The sequence below is a fragment of the Anabrus simplex genome, chromosome 5 (genome assembly GCF_040414725.1).
Source record: "Anabrus simplex isolate iqAnaSimp1 chromosome 5, ASM4041472v1, whole genome shotgun sequence".
In the NCBI taxonomy this organism is placed as follows: Eukaryota; Metazoa; Arthropoda; class Insecta; order Orthoptera; family Tettigoniidae; genus Anabrus; species Anabrus simplex.
The window spans coordinates 254717359-254742090 of record NC_090269.1 but is presented as its reverse complement, the minus strand read 5'-3'; the positions used below and the strand labels follow the sequence as shown (position 1 = coordinate 254742090).

The window sequence follows — 24732 nt, the reverse complement described above, 5'->3', positions numbered from 1 at the left end:
TAAGGGCCCCATGGTCGCCAGCCCACGCTCCGAAGTTCAGAGCCTAGGGCCTCCTTTTAGTCACCTCTTATGACAGGCAGCAAATACCGTGGGTGTTATTTTACTGCCCCACTCACAGGGAGAGGAAGGACTGCCATATGGCTGTGGTGCAGTGGACTGCATCTGCAGCAGCCATCTGAGCGGCAGTTGGCACCACAGTGATGCAACGAACTGTTCAAAATCGGTTACTTGAAGGACAGCTCCAAGCCAGATGCCCTCCGGCGTGCATTCCACTTACTTCAGTGGTGTCAAGCGAGAGCTCATTGGAGGATGGAGTGGAGGTCTGTTGTGTTTTCCGATGAAAACTGGTTCTGCCTTGGTGCCAGTGATGACCGTGTGTTGGTTAGGAGGAGGACTGCTCATCAGGAATACTATTTCACACAACGTATTTTATGTTAAGCACGTAAATGAGTGAATGATGTGGGTGGATTTGGCAATTGGAGGAATTAGGACAAGAACTGCCTCGGTGCATTCACTATGTGAGGGTGCAGATGAGGATGAAGTTTTATGAAGCATCGAGTGACATCATAGTCAGGGTCAACAACAAGGCTAGGATAGTGCTAATGGGAGATTTCTATGCGAGAGTTGGAAATAGAACTGAAGGATACAAAAGGATGATTGGTAAATGTGAGGAAGATATGTAAGGTAATAGGAATAGGAAGCGTTTGCTGAACTTCTGTGCTAGTATGGAATTAGCAGTTACAAATATATTTTTCAAGCATAACGCTATTCCCTGCTATACATGGGAGGTTAGGGACAACAGATCCATGACAGACAATAACATAATGAATTTGTATTCAGGAAATCCGTTAGAAATGTGCGGGTATTTTGGGGATTATTCGGTGATACGGACCATTATCTGATCTGTAGTGAACTTAAGTATCCCTAGCCCTAGGACAGAGACAATGAAATATCTGTAGATGAATAAGGGCAGAAAATCTCCAGGAGAAGAAAATTAGACAGAAGTACATGGATATGATTAGTGAAAAGTTCCAAACAGTGGACAGTAAACAAGTTCAGGATACAGAAAGAGAATGGGCAGTAGCTGTTTAAGAAATAGCAAGGGAATACCTAGGAACAACTGTGTGCAAAGTTGGGAAAAAGCAAACTTCTTAGTTGAATAATGAATTCAGAGCAGCTTGTAAACATAAAAGAAGGTATATCAGAAATGGCTTCAAACAAGGACTGATGCAGACAGGGAATTGTTCATAGATGAAAGAAACAGAGCAAAAAAAAATACTGTAAATGTTGAATCCAAGAAGAAGTTGTGGGAATATTTTGTAAAAACTCAGGAAGGCTAGATTAAGAAGCAGGGAAACCCTTCTGGGCAGTAATGAAACATCTTAGAAAGGCAGGAAAAAAAGAAATGATTAGTATTTTGGGTAAATCAAGTGAACTCACAATAGATCCCAGGGAATCACTGCACAGGTGGAAGGAATATTTTGGAAATCTTCTGAACATAAAAAGTAATAGGAAATTTTTCTGGTGATGTCACAAACAACCAAGCTCATAGGGGGGAGGACAATGGTACTCGTGAAATTATGCTTGAGGAAGTGGAAAGGATAGTAAATAAACTCCATTGTCATACAGCAGCAGGAATAGATGAAATTACACCTGAAATGGTGAAATATACATGAAAAGCAGGAATGAAATAGCTTTATAGGGTAATAAGATAAGCATGAAATATTAGTAAGGTATACTCTGATTGAAGGAAAGGAGTAATTGTATCTATCTATACGCAAGGGAACAGGAAGGATTGCAACAACTATTGAAATATTTCATTGATTAGTATACCAGGTAAGGTGTTCACTGGAATTTTGGAGGGAGGGTGCAATCAGTGGTTGAGAAGAGGCTGTAAGAATCAGATTTTCAGTATGCACCAGATAACTGAAAAATACTACTAGAGGAATAGCCAGGTATGTTCATGATTCATAAATGTCGAGAAGGTGTATGACAGAGTACAGAGGGAAAAGATGTTCACTGTGCTGGAGGACTATGGGAAAAGTCCTCTCGGTTTTAATTACTGCGTTGATGGGGTGAAAGTTCCTTATGGAGATCACTGTAGGTACGTAGGTGTTAATACAAGGAAAGATCATCTTTGAGGTAATCACATAAAAGGGATAGTAAATAAAGTGTACAGATCTCTGTACATGATTATGAGGGTATTTAGGGGTTGTATTAAGGACATAGGAGAGGGCATATTAGTCTCTGGTAAGACCGTGACTTGAGTATGGTTCCAGTGTATGGGACCCTCACCAGGATTACTTGATTCGAGAACTGGGAAAAATCCAAAGAAAAGCAGCTCGAGTTGTTCTGGGTGATTTCCAACAAAAGAGTAGTGTTAAAAAATGTTGCAAAGTTTGCGCTGGGAAGACTTGGGAGAAATGACATTGGTAGACAAATATGTTTGAGTGATGTTTTTAAAAGTAGGAAAGATCACAATATGAAGTTAAAGTTGGAATTCAAGAGAACAAATTGGGGAAAATTTTCGTTTATAGGTACAGGAGTTCAAGATTGGAGAAATTTACCAAGAAATTTTTTTAATAAATTTCCAAATTCTTTCCATTTATTTAAGAAAAGGGTAGGAAAACAACAGATAGGGAATCTGCCACCTGGGCGACTGCCCTAAGTGAAGATCAATGTTGACTAACTGAAGGGTAGATTATTAAAATTAATAAAAGGCATTTTATGTTGACAATTGAACTGTGGTGAGAATTCATGGTAGAATGAGTTCTCGGTTCAGGGTACTTGCAGGGGTTGACAAGGATGCAATCTTTCAACTTTGTTGTTCATTATTTACTAGGATCATCTACTGAAAGGTATCAAGTAGCAAGGAGAGATCCAGTTAAGTGAAAATGTAGTAAGCAGTTTGGCCTATACCGACAGCTTGGTCTTAATGGCAGATTGTGCTGAAAGTATGCAGTCTAATACCTTGGAACTTAAAAATAAGTTCAATAAGCATCATATGAAAATCTGCTTTTCCAAGACTAAAGTGATGTCAGGTGGTAATAAACCTAAGAGAATTGAGTGTCAGGTTGGGGATACAAAGCTGGAAGAGGTAGATAATTTCAAGTATTTAGAATGTATATTCTTCCAGGATCGTAGTTTAGTAAGTGAGATTGAATCACAGTGGAGCAAAGCTAATGCAGTGATGGTGGTGGTGGTGGTGATTTTTGTTTTAAGAGGAAGTACAACGAGGTAATCATCCTCTCTGAACAAATAAGTGGAAAAGAAATTTAAAATATAAAACAAAATTATTTGTTCAACAAAGGATTTTGGAAACGCAGTACAAAATAAAACAAAAAATAATTATAAAACTAGGCCGAAAGGATTACTAACGTATCAAAAGGGAACGTACGTTCCCTGAGTAACAGTACACTTGTAATTTACATACCCTTGATAAGTCCACTGTCGCACATAAAGCGGATGACGAGATCAGCAGTAGTCGCGTCATCGGCTAGTATGCGTTCAAGTGTTTCCTGCAGGCTGAGGCTCCATCTCAGGCCAGAGAGATCGGCGCACTCTCTGAGGATGTGGGCCACGGTGAATTCGGCACCACAAGAACACACTGGGGGGTCTTCCCTCTTTAGGAGATAAGAGTGCGTGGATCGTAAATGACCTATCCTCAGCCTGCACAGTACTATGGCCTCTCTCCGTGAAGGTCGGAAAGAGGACCGCCACACGGTAGTTGTCTTCTTAATTGCTCTCAGCTTGTTGGGAGTTCGGATATCTAGCCACTCCGATTCCCAGAACGCCAAGATGGTTCGACGTAATTGAGAACAAATATCCTTAGCAGGTACATTGACGGGTCTTGGAGGTAAAAGTGCAGCTTCCATTGCTGCTTCATCCGCAAGTTCGTTTCCCGCAATCTCAACGTGGCTTGGAAGCCACGCGAAAGTAATTCTGGTGCTAGCATCGCTTAACCTGGCTAGAAGGTCATGTATCTGCTGCACCAGTGGGTGTTGCAAGAAACAGGTTTCAATAGACTGCAGAGAGCTTAACGAATCGGTACACAACAGAAAGTGGCTTCTTTCGTCACGCAGTGCAAACTGCAGAGCCTCTAAGATGGCGTAAAGCTCTGCAGTATACACGCTACATACTTTAGGGAGCGAGATCTTCGTACTCATATCATCAATGACAAAAGAGCAACCAACATTATCTCAGATTTTAGAACCATCCGTGAAGATAAGTCTCGCAGCCGGATATTGGTGAACAAAGTCCTGGAAATACCTCCGATGAACAGAGGAATCCATGTTCACCTTGGGTCCACGGAGCAGATCTAGACGTATATCCGGTCGCGGAACCAACCACGGAGGTACCTCGCTAAGAGTTCGTTCAAGACAACCGCAGATATCAATATTCAAACCATGACACAAGCTATCAATCCGAAACCCAACCGGCATAGTGGCATTCGGCCGGTCTTGGCACCGCTTGTGGTATTGGGTGCGATAGATGCATTGATAGCTTGGATGTAGCGGCATTTCACGAATTTTGGCAGCGTACGTGAGGAGTAACTGCTGCCTCCTTATCCGTAAAGGTGGAACTCCCGCTTCAGCGAGCAGGCTGGGAATGGGGCTAGTACGGAAAGCACCCGTTGCCAGCCTTACTCCACTATGGTGAATACTGTCTAAAAGGCTCAGCGTAGATTTTGATGCTGAGCCATAAGCCGCACTTCCATAGTCAATTCGGGAGAGGACCGTCGCCGTGTAAAATCGTAGCAGAACCGCACGATCAGCCCCCCACGAAGTGCCGCTGAGAAACTTAAGCATGTTAAGTCTCTTCATGCAGGCAACCTTTAACTGACGGATGTGGGGCTGCCACGTAAGTCTCTTATCAAAATGGAGACCCAGGAATTTGCAGGTGTCAACCACTGGTAAGACACTGTTTCGCAAGCGGAGCTCTGGTTCCGGATGCACAGGCCGACGTCGACAGAAGTGTACAACTGAGGTTTTCGCTGCTGAAAATCGAAAACCATGTTGCAGGGCCCATCTGTCGACTCGGTTAATAGCTTGCTGTAGCTGTCTCTCTGCAAACGCCACCCTTCCGGAGCTGTAATGTAGAGCTAAGTCGTCTACATACAGCGATGGAACGACTGCGGGCCCAGCAGCGGCAACTATGCCGTTGATGGCGATTGCGAACAGTGTGACACTCAGTACCGATCCCTGAGGTACTCCATTTTCCTGAACGTAATATTGAGAAAATGCATTCCCTACTCGAACTCGAAAGAGGTGGAGGGACATGAAGTTCTCAATAAACGTTAGCAAATTTCCCCGAAATCCCCACTGGTGTAGAGTGGAGAGAATCCCATATCGCCAGGTAGTATTGTAAGCTTTTTCCAGGTCAAAAAACATGGCGACTAGGTGTTCCTTCCGGAGAAAGGCCTCCTGAATGGCGCTCTCCAGTCTGACCAGATGATCAGTGGCAGACCCATGAGAGCGAAAACCACACTGGTAGTTAGACAAGAGGCCCTCCCTTTCCATGGCCCACACAAGACGCCGGTTAACCATCCTTTCAAATAGCTTACAGAGGCCATTTGTAAGGCATATTGGCCTATAACTATCCAGAAGTTTTGGATCTTTACCTGGCTTGGGAATTGGTATTACAATTCCCTCACGCCATTGAGATGGAACACTCCCTCACTCCATATTCTGTTGAATAGGGTGAGGATATCCTTGAGACATCTGTCACTCAAATGCTTAAGCATTTGATTATGGATTTTGTCCGGTCCAGGAGCCGTATCTCTGCATAGCGCAAGTGCACTTCGCAACTCCCACTCCGTGAAGGGCACGTTGTAGGGATGCGAAGCACTAGAGGCAAAAGAGAGATGGTGGGCCTCTGCTTCGCGCTTAATTGGAAGAAATGCAGGGTCGTATCTCCTAGAGCTGGACGTATCTGCAAAATGTGACGCGATGTGGTCTGCAATGACTGAAGGAATCGTAACTATATCTCCATTAATGAAGATTCCGGGTACCGAGGGCACATTCTGTACTCCGACAATATGGCGGAGTTTTGTCCACACTTGTGATGATGGAGTATGTGCCGTGATGGATGACACATACTTTTCCCACGTAGCTTTCTTACTTTCTCAAATCAAAAAACGGGCCTTAACGCGCAGACGCTTAAATGCGATATGATTGGCCATCGTAGGATTCCGACGATAATGCTTAAAAGCCCGTCGGCGATCACATATGGCTGCTGCAATTTTGTCCATCCACCATGGGACCTGTTTCCGGCGACGAATACCGGACAAGGAAGGAATTGTTTCCTCTGCAGCAGCCAAAATTCCAGTAGTAATGGAAGAGACGGTGTCGTCAACAGACTCTAGCATATCATCAGCCATCACTGCGCGTTTTGTAAATTTTGGCCAATTTGCCCGCCGAAGTAACCAGCACTTGGGTACTTCGGACCGTCTTTGATTCAAGAGAGACAGAATTATCGGGAAGTGCTCACTATCACAGAGGTCGTCGTGTACTTGCCACCGTAGCAGGGGAACTAGCGCACGGCTGCACAAAGTGACATCCAGGTGCCATGCGCACTACTGAAATGTGTCGGTTCCCCTGTATTAAGCACACAAAGATCAAATAAGTTGATCATTCGCTCGAGCATCCTCCCCCTAGAACAGGAAGACGGAGAACCCCATAGTATGTTACGGGCGTTCACGTCTCCCAGCAAGAGGAAAGGGAGAGGCAGCTGACTGATCAAATCTTGCAGTGCACGAATATCAAGGTTATAATCCGGTGGAAAGTACACGTTGCAAACCGTTGTCATTACTGGCAATGGAGTGCGAACTGCAACTGCATCTAGCTGAGTACGGAGCGGTACTTCGCTAAAGATGTCTGAGCGAACTAGGGTACAAACGCCCCCAGTTGCCCCACCATCCATAGCTTTGGAAAAAAGATTGTATCCTCTCATAGTCGTGTCATGTCCAGGTCTCAAACGAGATTCCTGTAGACAGACTATGGAGGCCACATTGGCGTAACTCAGCTAGGCAGTGAGTTTACAGTTGCTATCAACAGTGTTCTGTAAGAAGTAAGTCAGCTCCCAGACAAAACTATCTTTACACTATCTTTATGTGAGTGAAAACTGAGTGGACTCAAGGTATCTTATTCATAAATTAGACGTAAAAGACATGAAAGTAGCAATAATGATCACTGGTATTAGCAGGTGGGAAGAATGGCTATGCGGGTACTTGGAATGACGAGATAAAATCTAAGTTAGGGATGAACTTCATTGATGAAGCTGTGCACATAAACCAGCTCTGGTAGTGGAGTCATGTAAGTAAAATGGAGGACGATAGGTTACCTATGAATAATGGACTCAGTCATGGATGGTAAGTGAAGTAAAGGGAAACCAAGATGATGATGGTTAGACACAGTTTCTAGTGATTTAAAGATAAGAAGTATAGAACTTAACGAGGCCAGAGAACTAGTTACAAATATAGGATTTTTGTGGCTTTTAGTAAATTCACAGATGCTTGCAGACTGAATGCTGAAAAGCATAACAATCTATGTTGAAGAAAGAAAGAAAGAAAGAAAGAAAGAAAGAAAGAAAGAAAGACCGAGCTCAAAAGCTGCAGTCGCTTAAGTGTGGCCAGTATCCAGTATTCGGGAGATAGTAGGTTCGAACCCCACTATCGGCAGCCCTGAAGATGGTTTTCCGTGGTTTCCCATTTTCACACCAGGCAAATGCTGGGGCTGTACCTTAATTAAGGCCACGACCGTTTTCTTCCCACTCCTAGCCCTTTCCTGTCCCATCGTCGCCATAAGACCTATCTGTGTCGGTGCGACGTAAAGCAACTAGCAGGAAAAAAAAAAATAATTGGTCGGTCGGTCAGTTGATTGATTGATTGATTGATTGATTGATTGATCGATTGATTGATTGATTGATTGATTGATTGATTGATTGATTGATTGATTGATTGATTGATTGATTGATTGATTGATTGATTGATTGATTGATTGATTGATTGATTGATTGATTGATGGAACTATCAGTTCTGTGTGAGGAATGTCTGAAGAATGTCTATGATCATGACCAGGATGACTGTCAAACAGACCATTGATCATTATTTGAAGTTGTCACTGTTTTAATACATTATGTTTTAAAGGCATAGTTTTCTTTCCTGAAGTTAAAATAATATTCTTATAATGACTGAAATGGACATCTATATATATAAAATAAGAGTTTTGCCTGTACATTGCTCAGAATTTAAAAAGGAAGGTATTTCTGTATCAGTTATGTCCACAGTAACAAAGAAATGCACTTTTTAATTTTCCGTAATTTCTGTCTGTCTGTATGTACGTAATTTAATGAAAATTGGTATGCAAAGTCAGAAAATAAGTCACTACAATCTAGGCTATAAATAATTGTATTCACGCTGAGTGGAATGGTAGTTTAGGGGAATCCTAAAATTTAGTTCTCGAATATTTACGTCATTAGCGGTCGTATCTTAATGAAAATTGGTACTCAAAGTCGGGGAATAAGAAACTACAAACTAGGCTATAAATAATTGTATTCATGCTGTAGTGTAGGGGAAGGCCTAAAATGTAATTCTAAAATATTTATGTTATTAGTGGACGTATCGATAGATTCTACATAACTAAAGTTATATAGTATTAAATTTCCAATCATTTATGTCTTATACATTGTTACCGACTATCATCACAGAGATATTCATGAATTTGGATTTTTGTTACTATTGTAAGTCCATATCAGCACCAAGTCACGAGAACATGGGTAAGCAGAATTTAATGAAAATCAGTATGTAAAGTCGGAGAATAAGGAACTACAGTCTATGCTATAAATAATTTTATAAGACGTCCTAATATCACACAGTCGAAAGAAAACTAAATGTGAAGGCCTACAATATAAAAAGCTCATAAAATTGATCAACAATAACATTACATTGACCACTGTTCGTGATGTGCTGTGTGTCTCTGTTGCCACTCATCTCCGATAGATAGGATTACTGTTGTGTAACGAGTAATTTTTTTTATTACATAAAATCAGCTTATGTTAATTTTAAGGACACTTCCTCTAAAGCATTACTTTGTCAATTTTATATATTTTTCATCTAAACAGTGTTATGTGGCTGAAGATGTTGATAATATACGAAACATGTACCACTTTTGACCATTAAAAATTGCCTTAAGCAATCATTGTATCGACTAGGTGGAAAATAAATTAAATACTTAATTGTGAATCTAATTTTTTTTATTCGCTTTATGTCGCACCGACGAAGATAGGTCTTAGGGTGATGATGGGATAGGAAAGGGCTAGGAGTGTGAAGGAAGCAGACTGGTGTGAAAATGGGAAACAAAGGAATACTATCTTCACGGCTGGCGACAGTGGGGTTTGAATTCACTATCTCCCAAATGCAAGCTCACAGTTGCGTGCCCCTAACCACACGACCAACTTGCCCAATCGTACCAAGTGTAACAGCCTGCCTGAATATTGACAGGAAGTAGCTGGGTAGTTAGACGACTTTCTTCTTTAGCATGCCATCCTTCTGGTTCATAAATTTTCTTATACTAATGGTACGTAAAACATTTTTTCATAATAGCATTCGAGCTATTTAATCCCTAATCTGAGGCACTGATTGGAATGAGCAGTTTGCATATTTCACGGAACAATAGCGCAGGAGTGTTCACGGCAGTTTGGGGCCTGGTCATTCCAGCTCTGGAACTTTGGACTGTTGGATCGGCACCTTAGTACTGATAATAAATCTTATTGTAGACCGTATTGGACATCAGATATGAACATTAAAACAAGAATAATAGTGGAAAGGTGGTGTTAACTATTATTCTTGTTTTAATGTTCATAAGTACTGTTCGTTAAAGGTGAGAAAATGTGCTGTTTTTCATTTGATCAAGTATTTTAATCCCTACATTCCTACTGACGTTTTTGTAATGACCTATGTTGACTCTAGTTAGGAAATCCACAAAGTCAGTCTTTCTGAGAAAACCGTAGCGTAGCACGGGTACATCAGCTAGTGTTACATATTTTGATCTTTTGACCCCACGGTGGGGTTGCAGATGTGAACTGTGTGGCACATGTAGATTTGGCCTTGTTTTACAGCCAGACGTCCTTCCTGACACCAACCATATTCAAAGGGACATGTTATATATTTTGATAATACAAATTAACATTTAGAATACCAGAGAGCGCAAAAGCGTTCCTCGGCGAGCGAACGAAAATTGCTGGGAACGCAATAGCACTCCTTACGCAAGCAGTTTTATATTTGCTTGTAGTTCTTAGTTTCCAGACATATAGCAGCACAATGCAGGTGATCTAGACTCTTCGGAATCTGTAGTTTCTAAATCTACCACAACTATCGCACCAGTCGCTTTATTTACAGAGATATTATTTTATCAAAGCGACCTATATTCTGTACACCGTAAAAGTTTCTGAGTAGGAAAATGGCTGCCTCTGCCGCGCGCGATGTGTTCGAGAATGATGACGATTTAGCTGAATATATTAACAGACTCTGTGCCAATGACGACTATATTGAGTCTGATGAAGATGTAGCTATATCAGGCTCATGTAATAATGATGTTGGTAATGTTATTTCAGAGATAGGAAGTGAGTGTAGCGATGACATTCCACAGTACAATAAACCTCATGGTATTGTTATTAGTGAAAGTTACAGTGATGCTGATTCGGAAAGTAATGGAAATGAAGACAGTGTAGGCCGTGATGCAGGCAGTAATGACAACAATGCCTACATGCATAACACAATGTTCATTGAAGTTTCAGTTGGAAATGACACACGGTTCGAGCCCTCCCCGCTGTATCTCGAAACACCCGGTCATAAAATATTTTTTAAATTAGAAACTTTAGTGCCTAGGTTATTGAAATTTTGCAAATAGTGAACCAAGAGCATGTATCTGCAGACAATAATATTTTTCAGAGCATAATTTTGATTTTGATTTGTGTTTCTTTATCTCAATTTTTTTTTCAATTTTCATTTTGATAATTGTTAAACTAATCATTTTTTTATGTTATAGCATTAATATAACATAGGTTGTGTCTTTAAAAACATGTAAACATGTAAAATGTCAGAGACATATCTTCAATAATAAGAAAGTTATAATGATTTTACTGAAAGATTGCAATTTCTTAAAAATAAGCCTGGTATTCTTCGCACACACCACCTATAAGCGACTGGTACTAAAAGGGTTAAAGTGTGTACAGTATCTAGCAAAATATTTTTCACCTCTAAAAAATGCACTGTTAAAATTTAGTACGGTACTTCTCTTTTTAAAAATTTTACACAAAAGTCTGACAGACCCTATGGAGCTCTTGTAGCCTAATAGGCACACAAAAAAATCACTGCACATGTGTAATATGATGTATTTTTATTCTTCCAGAGTGAGAGAAATATTTTAAAAATATCAGTATTTATTTACATATTTACAAATGAGTAAATATTAATGATGTATAGGGCTCAGATTTCTATGACCTAAAAACTCTTGAAATATGCATGCATTTATGCCTTAAAAATTACCAAAATATGACCTAAAACCCTGATAATACAACATTTAGTTACAGATGAAGTACAATTCATACCTCTCTCGGCCTTCACTTTCAGTAGAGTTGCTCTGGATGATAACATGCAGTTGCAGACAGTCAAACTTGGTGTATCTCCAGTTGTCAGCAAGTAGATTCTTGTACAGGGATAAACTTCTTTCTACATAGCATGACATAACACGGACATACTTGAGTAGTAAAAATCATTAGCAGAAATTTCTGGTTCATTTTTGTTGAATTCTGCTTCTTGACCATAAAGAATATCAGCACTTTTACACAATTTTGATTATTTAGGATTTAGTTCAAGTTTACATCATAATTTTTCCCTAACCTTGCCAGTTACTTCACCCTGTGCTCTCAATAACTCACTCTCAGTTTGCTTCAGAAAGCTTAATTCATCACAAAATTGCACACCCATATTTTCAAGGCAAGTGCTGGATTTTGATATCACAGACATCCAACATCCAACATCTCATACACCAACAGAAGTGTTTCTTCAGGCTGGTCATGTTAAAGAGTGCCTACAATATTTTCCACATACCCACTATCTATGTCAGTGGTTTCTTCTGTGGAAACCTATATTTTGTTGCTGCTGACACTCTTTCTTATATTGTTCATTGTATTGTCATAATAGGAAGTCAGATAGTTCTTTGTTAATGTGGACGTGGAGGGAATGTGGTAAGTCGTATCATTCTTTAAGCACATTTTTAAATAAGATATTTGTTATAGAACCAGCTTTTGGGTGGTTAGGCCGTGTGCATAATGCAGAGTTTCGTCCAGACGTGCCATTTGGACTCATCAGCTGGAATGGCACACCCCTCCAGGACTCTGCATAGCAGAGGCAGACCAAACTGTGTGGCCCCGCCGAGTTAGCAAATCAAGTTTGCTAACCTGCTAAAGGAGAAAAGATTTCTCCGTTCAAAAAAATGCTCCCCCATTGGAGATACAACATCAAAAAAGGCTTTCACGGCCGCAGACCTTATAATCACAGCAATAGAACCAGCTTTTGGGTGGTTAGGCCGTGTGCATAATGCAGAGTTTCGTCCAGACGTGCCATTTGGACTCATCAGCTGGAATAGCACGCCCCTCCAGGACTCTGCATAGCAGAGGCAGACCAAACTGTGTGGCCCCGCCGAGTTAGCAAATCAAGATTGCTAACCTGCTAAAGGAGAAAAGATTTCTCCGTTCAAAAAAATGCTCCCCCATTGGAGATACAACATCAAAAAAGGCTTTCACGGCCGCAGATCTTATAATCACAGCAATAGAACCAGCTTTTGGGTGGTTAGGCCGTGTGCATAATGCAGAGTTTCGTCCAGACGTGCCATTTGGACTCATCAGCTGGAATGGCACGCCCCTCCAGGACTCTGCATAGCAGAGGCAGACCAAACTGTGTGGCCCCGCCGAGTTAGCAAATCAAGATTGCTAACCTGCTAAAGGAGAAAAGATTTCTCCGTTCAAAAAAATGCTCCCCCATTGGAGATACAACATCAAAAAAGGCTTTCACGGCCGCAGATCTTATAATCACAGCAATAGAACCAGCTTTTGGGTGGTTAGGCCGTGTGCATAATGCAGAGTTTCGTCCAGACGTGCCATTTGGACTCATCAGCTGGAATGGCACGCCCCTCCAGGACTCTGCATAGCAGAGGCAGACCAAACTGTGTGGCCCCGCCGAGTTAGCAAATCAAGTTTGCTAACCTGCTAAAGGAGAAAAGATTTCTCCGTTCAAAAAAATGCTCCCCCATTGGAGATACAACATCAAAAAAGGCTTTCACGGCTGCAGATCTTATAATCACAGCAATAGAACCAGCTTTTGGGTGGTTAGGCCGTGTGCATAATGCAGAGTTTCGTCCAGACGTGCCATTTGGACTCATCAGCTGGAATGGCACGCCCCTCCAGGACTCTGCATAGCAGAGGCAGACCAAACTGTGTGGCCCCGCCGAGTTAGCAATGCTAACCTGCTAAAGGAGAAAAGATTTCTCCGTTCAAAAAAAATGCTCCCCCATTGGAGATACAACATCAAAAAAGGCTTTCACGGCCGCAGATCTTATAATCACAGCAATAGAACCAGCTTTTGGGTGGTTAGGCCGTGTGCATAATGCAGAGTTTCGTCCAGACGTGCCATTTGGACTCATCAGCTGGAATGGCACGCCCCTCCAGGACTCTGCAAATCCGTTCAAAAAAATGCTAACTCGGCGGGGCCACACAGTTTGGTCTGCCTCTGCTATGCAGAGTCCTGGAGGGGCGTGCCATTCCAGCTGATGAGTCCAAATGGCACGTCTGGACGAAACTCTGCATTATGCACACGGCCTAACCACCCAAAAGCTGGTTCTATTGCTGTGATTATAAGATCTGCGGCCGTGAAAGCCTTTTTTGATGTTGTATCTCCAATGGGGGAGCATTTTTTTTGAACGGAGAAATCTTTTCTCCTTTAGCAGGTTAGCAAACTTGATTTGCTAACTCAGCGGGGCCACACAGTTTGGTCTGCCTCTGCTATGCAGAGTCCTGGAGGGGCGTGCCATTCCAGCTGATGAGTCCAAATGGCACGTCTGGACGAAACTCTGCATTATGCACACGGCCTAACCACCCAAAAGCTGGTTCTATTGCTGTGATTATAAGATCTGCGGCCGTGAAAGCCTTTTTTGATGTTGTATCTCCAATGGGGGAGCATTTTTTTGAACGGAGAAATCTTTTCTCCTTTAGCAGGTTAGCAAACTTGATTTGCTAACTCGGCGGGGCCACACAGTTTGGTCTGCCTCTGCTATGCAGAGTCCTGGAGGGGCGTGCCATTCCAGCTGATGAGTCCAAATGGCACGTCTGGACGAAACTCTGCATTATGCACACGGCCTAACCACCCAAAAGCTGGTTCTATTGCTGTGATTATAAGATCTGCGGCCGTGAAAGCCTTTTTTGATGTTGTATCTCCAATGGGGGAGCATTTTTTTGAACGGAGAAATCTTTTCTCCTTTAGCAGGTTAGCAAACTTGATTTGCTAACTCGGCGGGGCCACACAGTTTGGTCTGCCTCTGCTATGCAGAGTCCTGGAGGGGCGTGCCATTCCAGCTGATGAGTCCAAATGGCACGTCTGGACGAAACTCTGCATTATGCACACGGCCTAACCACCCAAAAGCTGGTTCTATTGCTGTGATTATAAGATCTGCGGCCGTGAAAGCCTTTTTTGATGTTGTATCTCCAATGGGGGAGCATTTTTTTTGAACGGAGAAATCTTTTCTCCTTTAGCAGGTTAGCATTGCTAACTCGGCGGGGCCACACAGTTTGGTCTGCCTCTGCTATGCAGAGTCCTGGAGGGGCGTGCCATTCCAGCTGATGAGTCCAAATGGCACGTCTGGACGAAACTCTGCATTATGCACACGGCCTAACCACCCAAAAGCTGGTTCTATTGCTGTGATTATAAGATCTGCAGCCGTGAAAGCCTTTTTTGATGTTGTATCTCCAATGGGGGAGCATTTTTTTGAACGGAGAAATCTTTTCTCCTTTAGCAGGTTAGCAAACTTGATTTGCTAACTCGGCGGGGCCACACAGTTTGGTCTGCCTCTGCTATGCAGAGTCCTGGAGGGGCGTGCCATTCCAGCTGATGAGTCCAAATGGCACGTCTGGACGAAACTCTGCATTATGCACACGGCCTAACCACCCAAAAGCTGGTTCTATTGCTGTGATTATAAGATCTGCGGCCGTGAAAGCCTTTTTTGATGTTGTATCTCCAATGGGGGAGCATTTTTTTGAACGGAGAAATCTTTTCTCCTTTAGCAGGTTAGCAATCTTGATTTGCTAACTCGGCGGGGCCACACAGTTTGGTCTGCCTCTGCTATGCAGAGTCCTGGAGGGGCGTGCCATTCCAGCTGATGAGTCCAAATGGCACGTCTGGACGAAACTCTGCATTATGCACACGGCCTAACCACCCAAAAGCTGGTTCTATTGCTGTGATTATAAGATCTGCGGCCGTGAAAGCCTTTTTTGATGTTGTATCTCCAATGGGGGAGCATTTTTTTGAACGGAGAAATCTTTTCTCCTTTAGCAGGTTAGCAATCTTGATTTGCTAACTCGGCGGGGCCACACAGTTTGGTCTGCCTCTGCTATGCAGAGTCCTGGAGGGGCGTGCCATTCCAGCTGATGAGTCCAAATGGCACGTCTGGACGAAACTCTGCATTATGCACACGGCCTAACCACCCAAAAGCTGGTTCTATTGCTGTGATTATAAGATCTGCGGCCGTGAAAGCCTTTTTTGATGAAGATATTTGTTCTTTATATAAAGGAATGTTTGATGAAACCATAATTTCAAAGGTCCTTAAAAAGTTGAGATGCATTGCCAGATGGAGATGAACTGCTGGGTTTCTCAAACAGCAATCGCTGTCTGCTTCCTGCAACTAATTCTCTGTTTCCACAGCTTTTGTATTTAGCAGTATTGCAATATTGTTGCACTGAAAAACATCTCAGCTGTAAATCTCACCTCATACATTTTCAAAATAAAATATACATTATGCATCAGTACTAAAATACTTTTCACAAAAATCTTTAAAAATACCTCACAAACTCGCACTAACTTTAGGCATCATGAAACTACACTAACTATTCATTAGCAGAGGCAAAAGGATACAGTATTGTGGCATAGATAATGCGTGGTTGAAATTCCTCTCCACCACTCCACAGAACTAGGAACCTGAATGTTGGCTATCAGGAAGGAGGAGGAGAGGGAGAGAAAATTAGCTATTTGTTTCTCCTTCACATAAAATAAGCCATAATTTTGCCATCTCAAATAGGCTCATTCTGTTCCAGGTATATATATGGAAAATTCACCTGCTGGCTTTGACAGAAAATTCCTAGTAAATCCTGCTACCACCAAGTGAAGGTTACGATAAGCTGCACAAGCATTATGAAATGATGTTTAGAACAATATCTGATAAAATGTTAAAAACTATATAAATATGACTAGAAAATGCTCTTATTTGCTAAAAATATCATCAAATATTGCTTAATAACTTGTGCATGAAGAAAGAAGACAGGATGAAAATATGACATATCATAAAAATCTGAGCCCTAATAATGTACAGTATATAAACAAATTAGATGATGCTTGTTGTTTAAAGCGGTCTAACATCTAGGTCAATTGCTCAAACAAATTAGAAATAATTCTCAGACATACATTATTATATTCTGTCCCTTAGCTACATCTGTTTTGAATTAAATAAAAGAGCCTACTTTAATATTTCTGTCTGATTTTCACAATCTGTTTCTTTACGGCCACACTCTGGAGATATAAATCAATATTTTGGTCATTTTGGCAATTTCTTTTTATGACTGAAATTGAAAGGATTGAGTTTCTTCTTTCTTGTCACAAAGTTATTTAACTGAATTCAAACACTTTAATAATGCTTTGTTTGCCAGTCTGCACATAGCAGAAATGCAAGTTGCTTTACGTCACACCGACACAGATAGGTCTTATGGCGACGATGGGACAGGAAGGGCCTAGGAGTGGGAAGGTACAATCCCAGCATTGCCTGGTGTGAAAGTGGGAAACCATGGAAAACCATTTTCAGGACTGGAATAATGGATACTGGCACAGCAGAAATGGGCGTGGCATCTGCTGAACTGCTTTGTTAGGTAATGATGTAATTGTCATGTTTCCATTCAATCAAATAAGCCTGTTATTTGCAAATACGCATCCATGGGATGGGCCAAAATCTCTCCCCCACCCTCTCCCAATATATTTATATAGACTCAAGCTGTAAGATCTATCTTATTTCTGAATGAATTTATAAAACCTGTTACAGACTAATATTTTAGTACTCGACTGTCATTGAGCAATATTTTATGCTTGTATTGGTATTACACAAACTTTGGTACAATATATCTCCATATATAAATTATGTACAGAAAAATCAATAAGTAGTGCTTTTAAAAGAAGTATTATCTACCTAATTAAAAAAATTTACATTAACATGTTAATTAAATTTCATGAAAAAAAATTGGAATCAAAGATTTCAAAAATAATTCAAAAATTAAAACTATTAATTGTATATGAATGAAATATTCGTGATATCTCTACTTTTACATGGGTGGCATTCCCACAAAGTTTTGTGAAAATCCATGAATTAGGTAAAAATATCTTTTTATCTCCGGAGTGTCGCCTTAATAATCACAGACATAATGTGTTCTACCTACAGAGATTATCATCACGTTACCTGCGAAGGGTAGCAGAGTGCCCATTCCGTCCGTTTCTTTGCTCTGTAATCTCCAATACCATATTTCATTAGCTTTTTAAGAGCACTGAACATGTACTCTTCCACTTTTCCCAGCCAGTCTTCAACATTTCCTCGAGCTTTTAGTCCCTATAAAAAAGGAGTATATTTGTATTATTCTAGTTTATGGTTACTGACTGTGATAGACTTATAAAGATAAAATCAACTATTGAAGAAATAATTATTGTAACAACAACAACAACAACAACAACAACAACAACAACAACAACAACAACAACAACAACAACAACAACAACAACAACAACAACAACAACAACAACAACAACAACAACAACAACAACAACAACAACAACAACAACAACAACAACAACAACAACAACAACAACAACAACAACAACAACAACAACAACAACAACAACAACAACAATAATAACAATAATAATAATAATAATAATAATAATAATAATAATAATAATAATAATAATAATAATAATAATATGGTAGCAAAACTTCATTAGAATCCCATAGAAGAGGACAGCTTCCAATTACTAATAATATTCCCATAAAACATTGTACATGAAACCTTTTAATCCCCAGTTAGCAGAATCAGATTGGTGTTTCTTTAGGTGACGTTTTACTTCTTCCTAATAATTTCTCTCCTCTGTAGTTCAGATGCATATTCATCTTCAGTGGAGAGGTTGAAGTCAGCTGATCTTTTTGATGATAATATTGCAGTTGTAGTAGAACCTGTGGCTGAATAAAGTGAGACTGAACTAACTTCATTGTCAGGATTGCGTAATTAATCTTTTTTTATTCATTTCCAAAGTCACTACACAGTATGAGGGCAAGAGCTTCGTTGGCAGTAAACAGTTTTTCCAACATTTTAGGCTTTACGGAATAAAAATCTTGGAAGCCACCTTGAAAGCACTAACAAAATGACAGTGGGCAACTAGGATATTCAAACCCTTAATGTAGTATTTCCCAAACAGGGGGTTATACATAACCCTAAAGGTACTTTGAAAGGACTGAAGGGGTACAAGTTTTTTGTTATGATATTGGTAAAAACTGTAATTAGAGGTATGATTATCTCAGTGGCTTAGTTACTCAGAAATGACTTTTATTTAGTTGTAAATCACAACAATAAATTATTGCTTTTCCATATTTCTGAATTAATAAAATAACTTCATCAATTTCACAATTCATGCATATATTCATTGCATTGAGCCCTGCATGACTGAAAAAAAGAACATAAATATGTTTATCACTGTTTAATAGTATCTTAAATAATCGTTATTACACCTTAAAATTAGCTTTTTATTATAATGATATTTACTAGGGGGTACTTCAAAAATACTGGAAGCTTAAGGTGGATACACTTACAGCAAAACGTTACAAATACTGCCTTAATGGATTGCTCTTGTCATCTGGTAACTCTAGTGATAACTGCAGACCCCCAGGTTAACTGCTAAATGTCACAAAGGTCTAACCTCTCCAGCAATCCATTGTAGACAAGAAGGGAAAATAGTACACGACTGCTACAGCAGTTCTATGGAGTGAAAAAGCTAAATAAAATTAGTCATAAAATTAAGATACAACTCCCACATTCTGAATACACTTATGATAATTAAAGTAGAAGAGAAGAAAATATATCAAGGCATATATTGTTCTGAATTTGTCAAAGAAGCTTGAAAACTGACTTTATAAGGAATATTGTTATTTATTTCATACGGTTCCGTGAAGAACACCGAAAAAATAGCTATTCTTCAAAATCATTTGTAAGGATTATGTCATGACAGGCCAAAATAGACATTATTAATAATAATAAAATTGCAGCATATGGCCATAGTAGGAAATTTCAACATAAGAAAATCACTCAATTATTTTCCTTGCTATATGCCACTATGTCTTCTCAGATGAATAAAGGAGCAGAATGGTAACACCCTTGACAGTGACCACTGTCTATTAGTAGCGGACCTGAGAAACTTCTATGTTTAATTTAAAGTAATCATTGTGGGACTTTGCCTAGCGCTGCGTGTGCCTTGCTGCCGCTAAGAGAATTGCGCACTGTTTTTCTTTTGAATGTCTTGTATTTTACTTCTTCTAAGTTTTACAGTGTCTACCCCCATTCATTTCCTTTTCATATTGCCTCTTCTACTGATCCTATGCATTGTTTTCCATTTCTTAATCGGCTGATGATGACCTGGACTAGGGTCAAAACCGGTACCATTTCTAATTATTATTAAATGAGAATGTAATTCACTACATTTCTTATTCTTTTGTATTGAATAGGTGGAATCTCCTTATCAATTACTTCAATTTTAATTAAAACTTCTATGTGCCAAAAGTACAGAACAGGAAAATGCCAAAATTCAAAGTATGGGAACTCCAGAAAACAGATAAGAGAACTGAGTATCAGAACCAGATAAAAACCCTGTTACCAAGAGATTAAAGAAAAAATGAAGAGGCAGAATGGACCAGATCAAGGAACACATTGGTTTGGGAAGCAACTGAAGTTTGTGGAAAGATGAGTATAAAAATAAGATAGAAGAAAACACCATGGTGGAATGAAAGAGTGAGAGCAGCAATCAGAGAAAGAAATCTCTTGCAGAAAGAAAGGGATCAGGAAAAAAATAAACCGGATCTTACAAGAGACGAGGCAAAGATCAGAAACCTCAAACAGTTTGTACCGAAACAAGAAACTGGATGTTAAAAGAACAGTTACAGAAGAAAAGACCAAGGCATGGAATATATTCACTCAGAAACTGGAGGAAGACAGCAGAGGCAATAAGAAACTACTGTATAGTGTTATCAGAGGTAACAGGAAACCAATGAATACGATAAAGGCACTTAAAGATGAAAATGGAAATCTGGTTAGGAGAGAGAGTGACATGAGGGAAGTCCTGAAGAACCATTTCGACCACCTTCTGAATAGACCAGTTCAAGAACAAAGTACAGAACTGGAAATCCAAGCCTACAATGAGGAACCTCCCATCATTTCTTAGATTCACCATCCAGAAGACCAAGATAGACAAGTTAAGGAATGAGGAGGTGTGGAAAGAAGCCAGAATAAAGACATTCTTATTAGACAGAATCAGTACATCCAGACTACGGTGGTAAGGGCATGTGATGAGGATGGAGCCTACAAGAACAGACAGAATAAACCTGGAAAGACAGGTGGAGGGGAAAAGACCTGCAGGAAGACCTAAAAACTGATGGATATGACATGATCAAGGTTGATCTAGTTACCAGAGGATGGACAGTGAATGATGTTCTCCATGACAAGTTGTATATTGACAGGAAGAAGTGGAAGAGGCTCATTAACAGAAGCTGGAACTGTACAATGATGATGATGATGATGATGATCATATGTTTTAGTGCATTTGTCCTGAATATTTGTCAAATTTCAAAATATTGACCTAACTGGCATCCATAGCTATGTCAGGATATTTTTTTGTTTGTTTGTAGAACTTATTTTCATAAGCATATATTTAAAAGTTGTTGTACTATTATGATAATTAAAATTCATCTTTGTGTACAGGAAAGTGTGATCTTTCTAAATATACCAAAATTTATTACAACCATTGCTTTCCCAAGCATTGAAATAATTTCAAAAACCATTAAAAATCCTGCGATTTCTGGAGGGTGGCACATTAATCGCAGACAGGTGGTACTTGTTGGTTCAACATGATAGGTGGCGTGGGGTACTTTCTGACCACTATGATTGAACTAGCTTTTGTAACATAATTACTAATTTTTATTCATCATATATTGATGCATTCCATTTATTAACTCAGTAGCATGATATTTTATAAAAATAACTATATATATCCAATATTAATCAGCTTCACAGCATATAAAAGTAAAAACTTGTCATGCTTAGGAACAATTTTTACTAAACACATTATTTTGCATAATTCAGCTGACAGGCTTAGATCCTGCTAACTGTGTAATGCTATTCCTGGATGGTGGGGAGGGTTTCTTCCAAAATAATTTCGCTACAGGAAATAATTATCCTCTTCACGACAATCCATATATTGATAAGTTATTCGTTTGCGAGTTTCCAGGTTTGTACAATTTACAATGAATTGCAACATATTATCGTTCGTGAAAAAATATGCTCAAAGCTCTTCAGGCAATGATACACTTCTTGCTATTAATTTCACTCACGGTAAATGAGTGACAATGTTGTGGGTTCGAGTATGTGAGGTTTTAGCAAGGGGAACTTTTGCCAGTTTGTAACATCATTCTTTCCTGTTATGGTCCAAAACCATTCATAAAGAGGTAAGTCATCATCACTACTATTTAATTCTTCATTAGAGCTCTGTCGCATTTCACTGCTGGAGTTTACTACTTCCATTAAATTCATCCTCACTCTGCCTCCACAGACTGTAAAAGACATAACAGCCCTGCCTCATACTCTTAATAAATCATTTCAGTGATAAGGGATTGACCCAAATGAATTCCTAAGATTATTACAAAATAAGTCACTAGGTACACTCAACACTGCTGCTGGTGTAGCCTACTTCCAACAAACGGGACTGGTGGCGCGGGGCCTAACGAGACACTTTATTGCACTGCTAGACAATAATCCCTCTTTCTAAGAATGAACACCCTTCACTACAATGCCATGAACACCCTTCACTACAATGCCACTGACCTCAGACAAAAGGCAAGGAATGTGGGGAGAGGTATGTGGCAGCCAAGGTCTCCAAGTTTTATAAGCACAATCGAACAAAATAAATTTAAGGCAGGTCACAAAATACCCCGTGCCACCACTCTCGGGTTAAAATACAGCCATCTCCAATGTGTTAACTAAAGTATATATTAAAACATTTAAAAAGCTATCATTATGCTATGGCCTTAGGCAAAACCCAATTTGGATCAGATTAAATACTTTTTAGACTTTTGCAAAGAGAAAAATGGTTTCTTTTGATTTAGTAATTCAAACCATAGTTCAATACTTATTTGATTCAATTCTCACATCTACATTATGATACTACATCTGACACTAAGGAACAACGATGCCACTGTTGCAACGAAGTACATTATTATTACACTATATCAGTTTTCTTCAATGTGTCTCTATAATTATCATGATTATCATGATATCATCATTATCATGATGTAGGTGATGAGTTATCTCATAAGGTCCATTACCCATTCGTGAATGATGAAGGAACTCGTCCCGCCCATTATGCGATTCCGTGAATGACAAATGAACTCGTCCTGCCCATAATGTGTGCATGCATTTGTGGAGGATAAGTCATCTAGTCCAGCCAGTTTTGACATAAATATATCTTATAACTGGTGGGCATCTGAAAATTTGCATTATGGCAGTTAGTGTCACAAACTTTGTGATGGTAATGTAACCCTAAAAACTGTGTAGGCTGTGATGTAAGGTCAATACGTGTTTAATTCAACTTCTTGCATCTACATTATGATACTATGTCTGACACTAAGTAACAACGATGCCAATGTTTTAATGAAGTACATTATTATATTATTACACTATATTGGTTTTCTTCAATGAGTCTCCATTTATAATGGTATAGATGCAAGTTCACTGTGATTTTCAGCTCTATCCAAAGTGCTGTCATCTAATTCATCATCAGAATCAAGAAGCTGAAGAGTAGTATCATAATCCATCCAAATGAGCATGTTTAGCAATTATGTACGGCAGAAAATGCTTTGAAATATTGGCATAGAGAGTGACACAGCAATCTGGAACTTATTGACATCTAAAAAGCGATCACAGAATGACACTCAGCAGCCAAAAGAGAAGAGATAACACATCCCACCCAGCAGATAACAGTTTTTTTTTTGGAGGCTCTAGACGAGTTAACTTGTCATTATCCCATTGAGAAACAACTACTGGAAGACGAATTAACTTGTCGTCATACCCGGTTAAGAGGTTAAATACTATATTAGGGAGAGAAAACATTTACTTACAAACGTTGCCAGAAGATACAGTGTACTAAAATTCAATAAACATTGACAAACTTGTATCACCATATATTTCACATTCACATAGCTCCTACCTACCTTTCCAAGATAAACTTTTTCCCCTTCTGGAGAAATCATTGCCACAATATCAGTTGTAAGCACTGGACCTTTTTTTTTAATGGTTTCATCTGCTTCTTCATCTTCTTCCTTCACTCCGAACTCAAGTTTTGAAATGGCATCAAAGCATTTCCTCAGATGAGGCTGAACAGCATGAGGATTACGGGTCTGCAAAGATTGCACATTAAAATATTAATCTCTGTGAGAACTTAACACATAACAAAGCAAAACAGAATAGAATGTAGAGGTATGCTATTATAAAAATGCATTGTGCTGAAAAGACAGAATTCATCATTAACCCCCCCTGGAGCCAGGAACCGATCTGGTTGGCCATTCACCATCGACTTGAAGAGGCCAGAGGTCCACCTCCACTCAACTACTGTAAAATGCCATGCCTTTTTAGTAGAAACACATGTATTTTAAAATTTACATATATCTATCAATGTATGGCAAATACAATCGAGAAATTTTCTACATGCCAACTAATAATTGATTCAGTGTGCTATAAAGAATTATAAACATTTTATTGTTGATATTATTGTTGTTGATAATACTTATTATCAGGAAAAAAGAAATATTTTTGCATTTTCTGTCTCAGTATCTATTTTGAAAAGATCATTTACAATACAACAGGATATACGTAATGATAGACAATGTATTTCTGAACAGAATTCTATAAAAAACGCTTTGAACAGGAAAAATAAAAATTAAAACATGTCACTGGTAAAAAAGAAAGAAAAGAAGATAATTTTCCTCACCGATAAAATTTGTGTGTATGTATCAATGTATGTCAAGTACTGGTAAAAAGTTTCCACATGCTGACTATATAGAATAAATTGATTCAGAGTGATACAAAGAATTAAAAACCTTTAATTGTTGATATCATAGT

At 39.5% G+C, this 24732-nt stretch overlaps 1 protein-coding gene across 1 annotated transcript in view; it reads right to left on the bottom strand.

The window, feature by feature from the left end:
- Dhc16F (Dynein heavy chain at 16F) overlaps window positions 1-24732 on the bottom strand; it is a 1052459-nt gene that overhangs the window by 748428 nt on the left and 279299 nt on the right. The window contains exons 18-19 of the mRNA XM_068227815.1: window positions 23826-24011; window positions 17766-17912 (exon numbers count right to left, since the gene is read on the bottom strand). Of these exons, the coding sequence (XP_068083916.1) occupies window positions 17766-17912; window positions 23826-24011 (333 nt within the window). The remainder of the gene's footprint in view (window positions 1-17765; window positions 17913-23825; window positions 24012-24732) is intronic.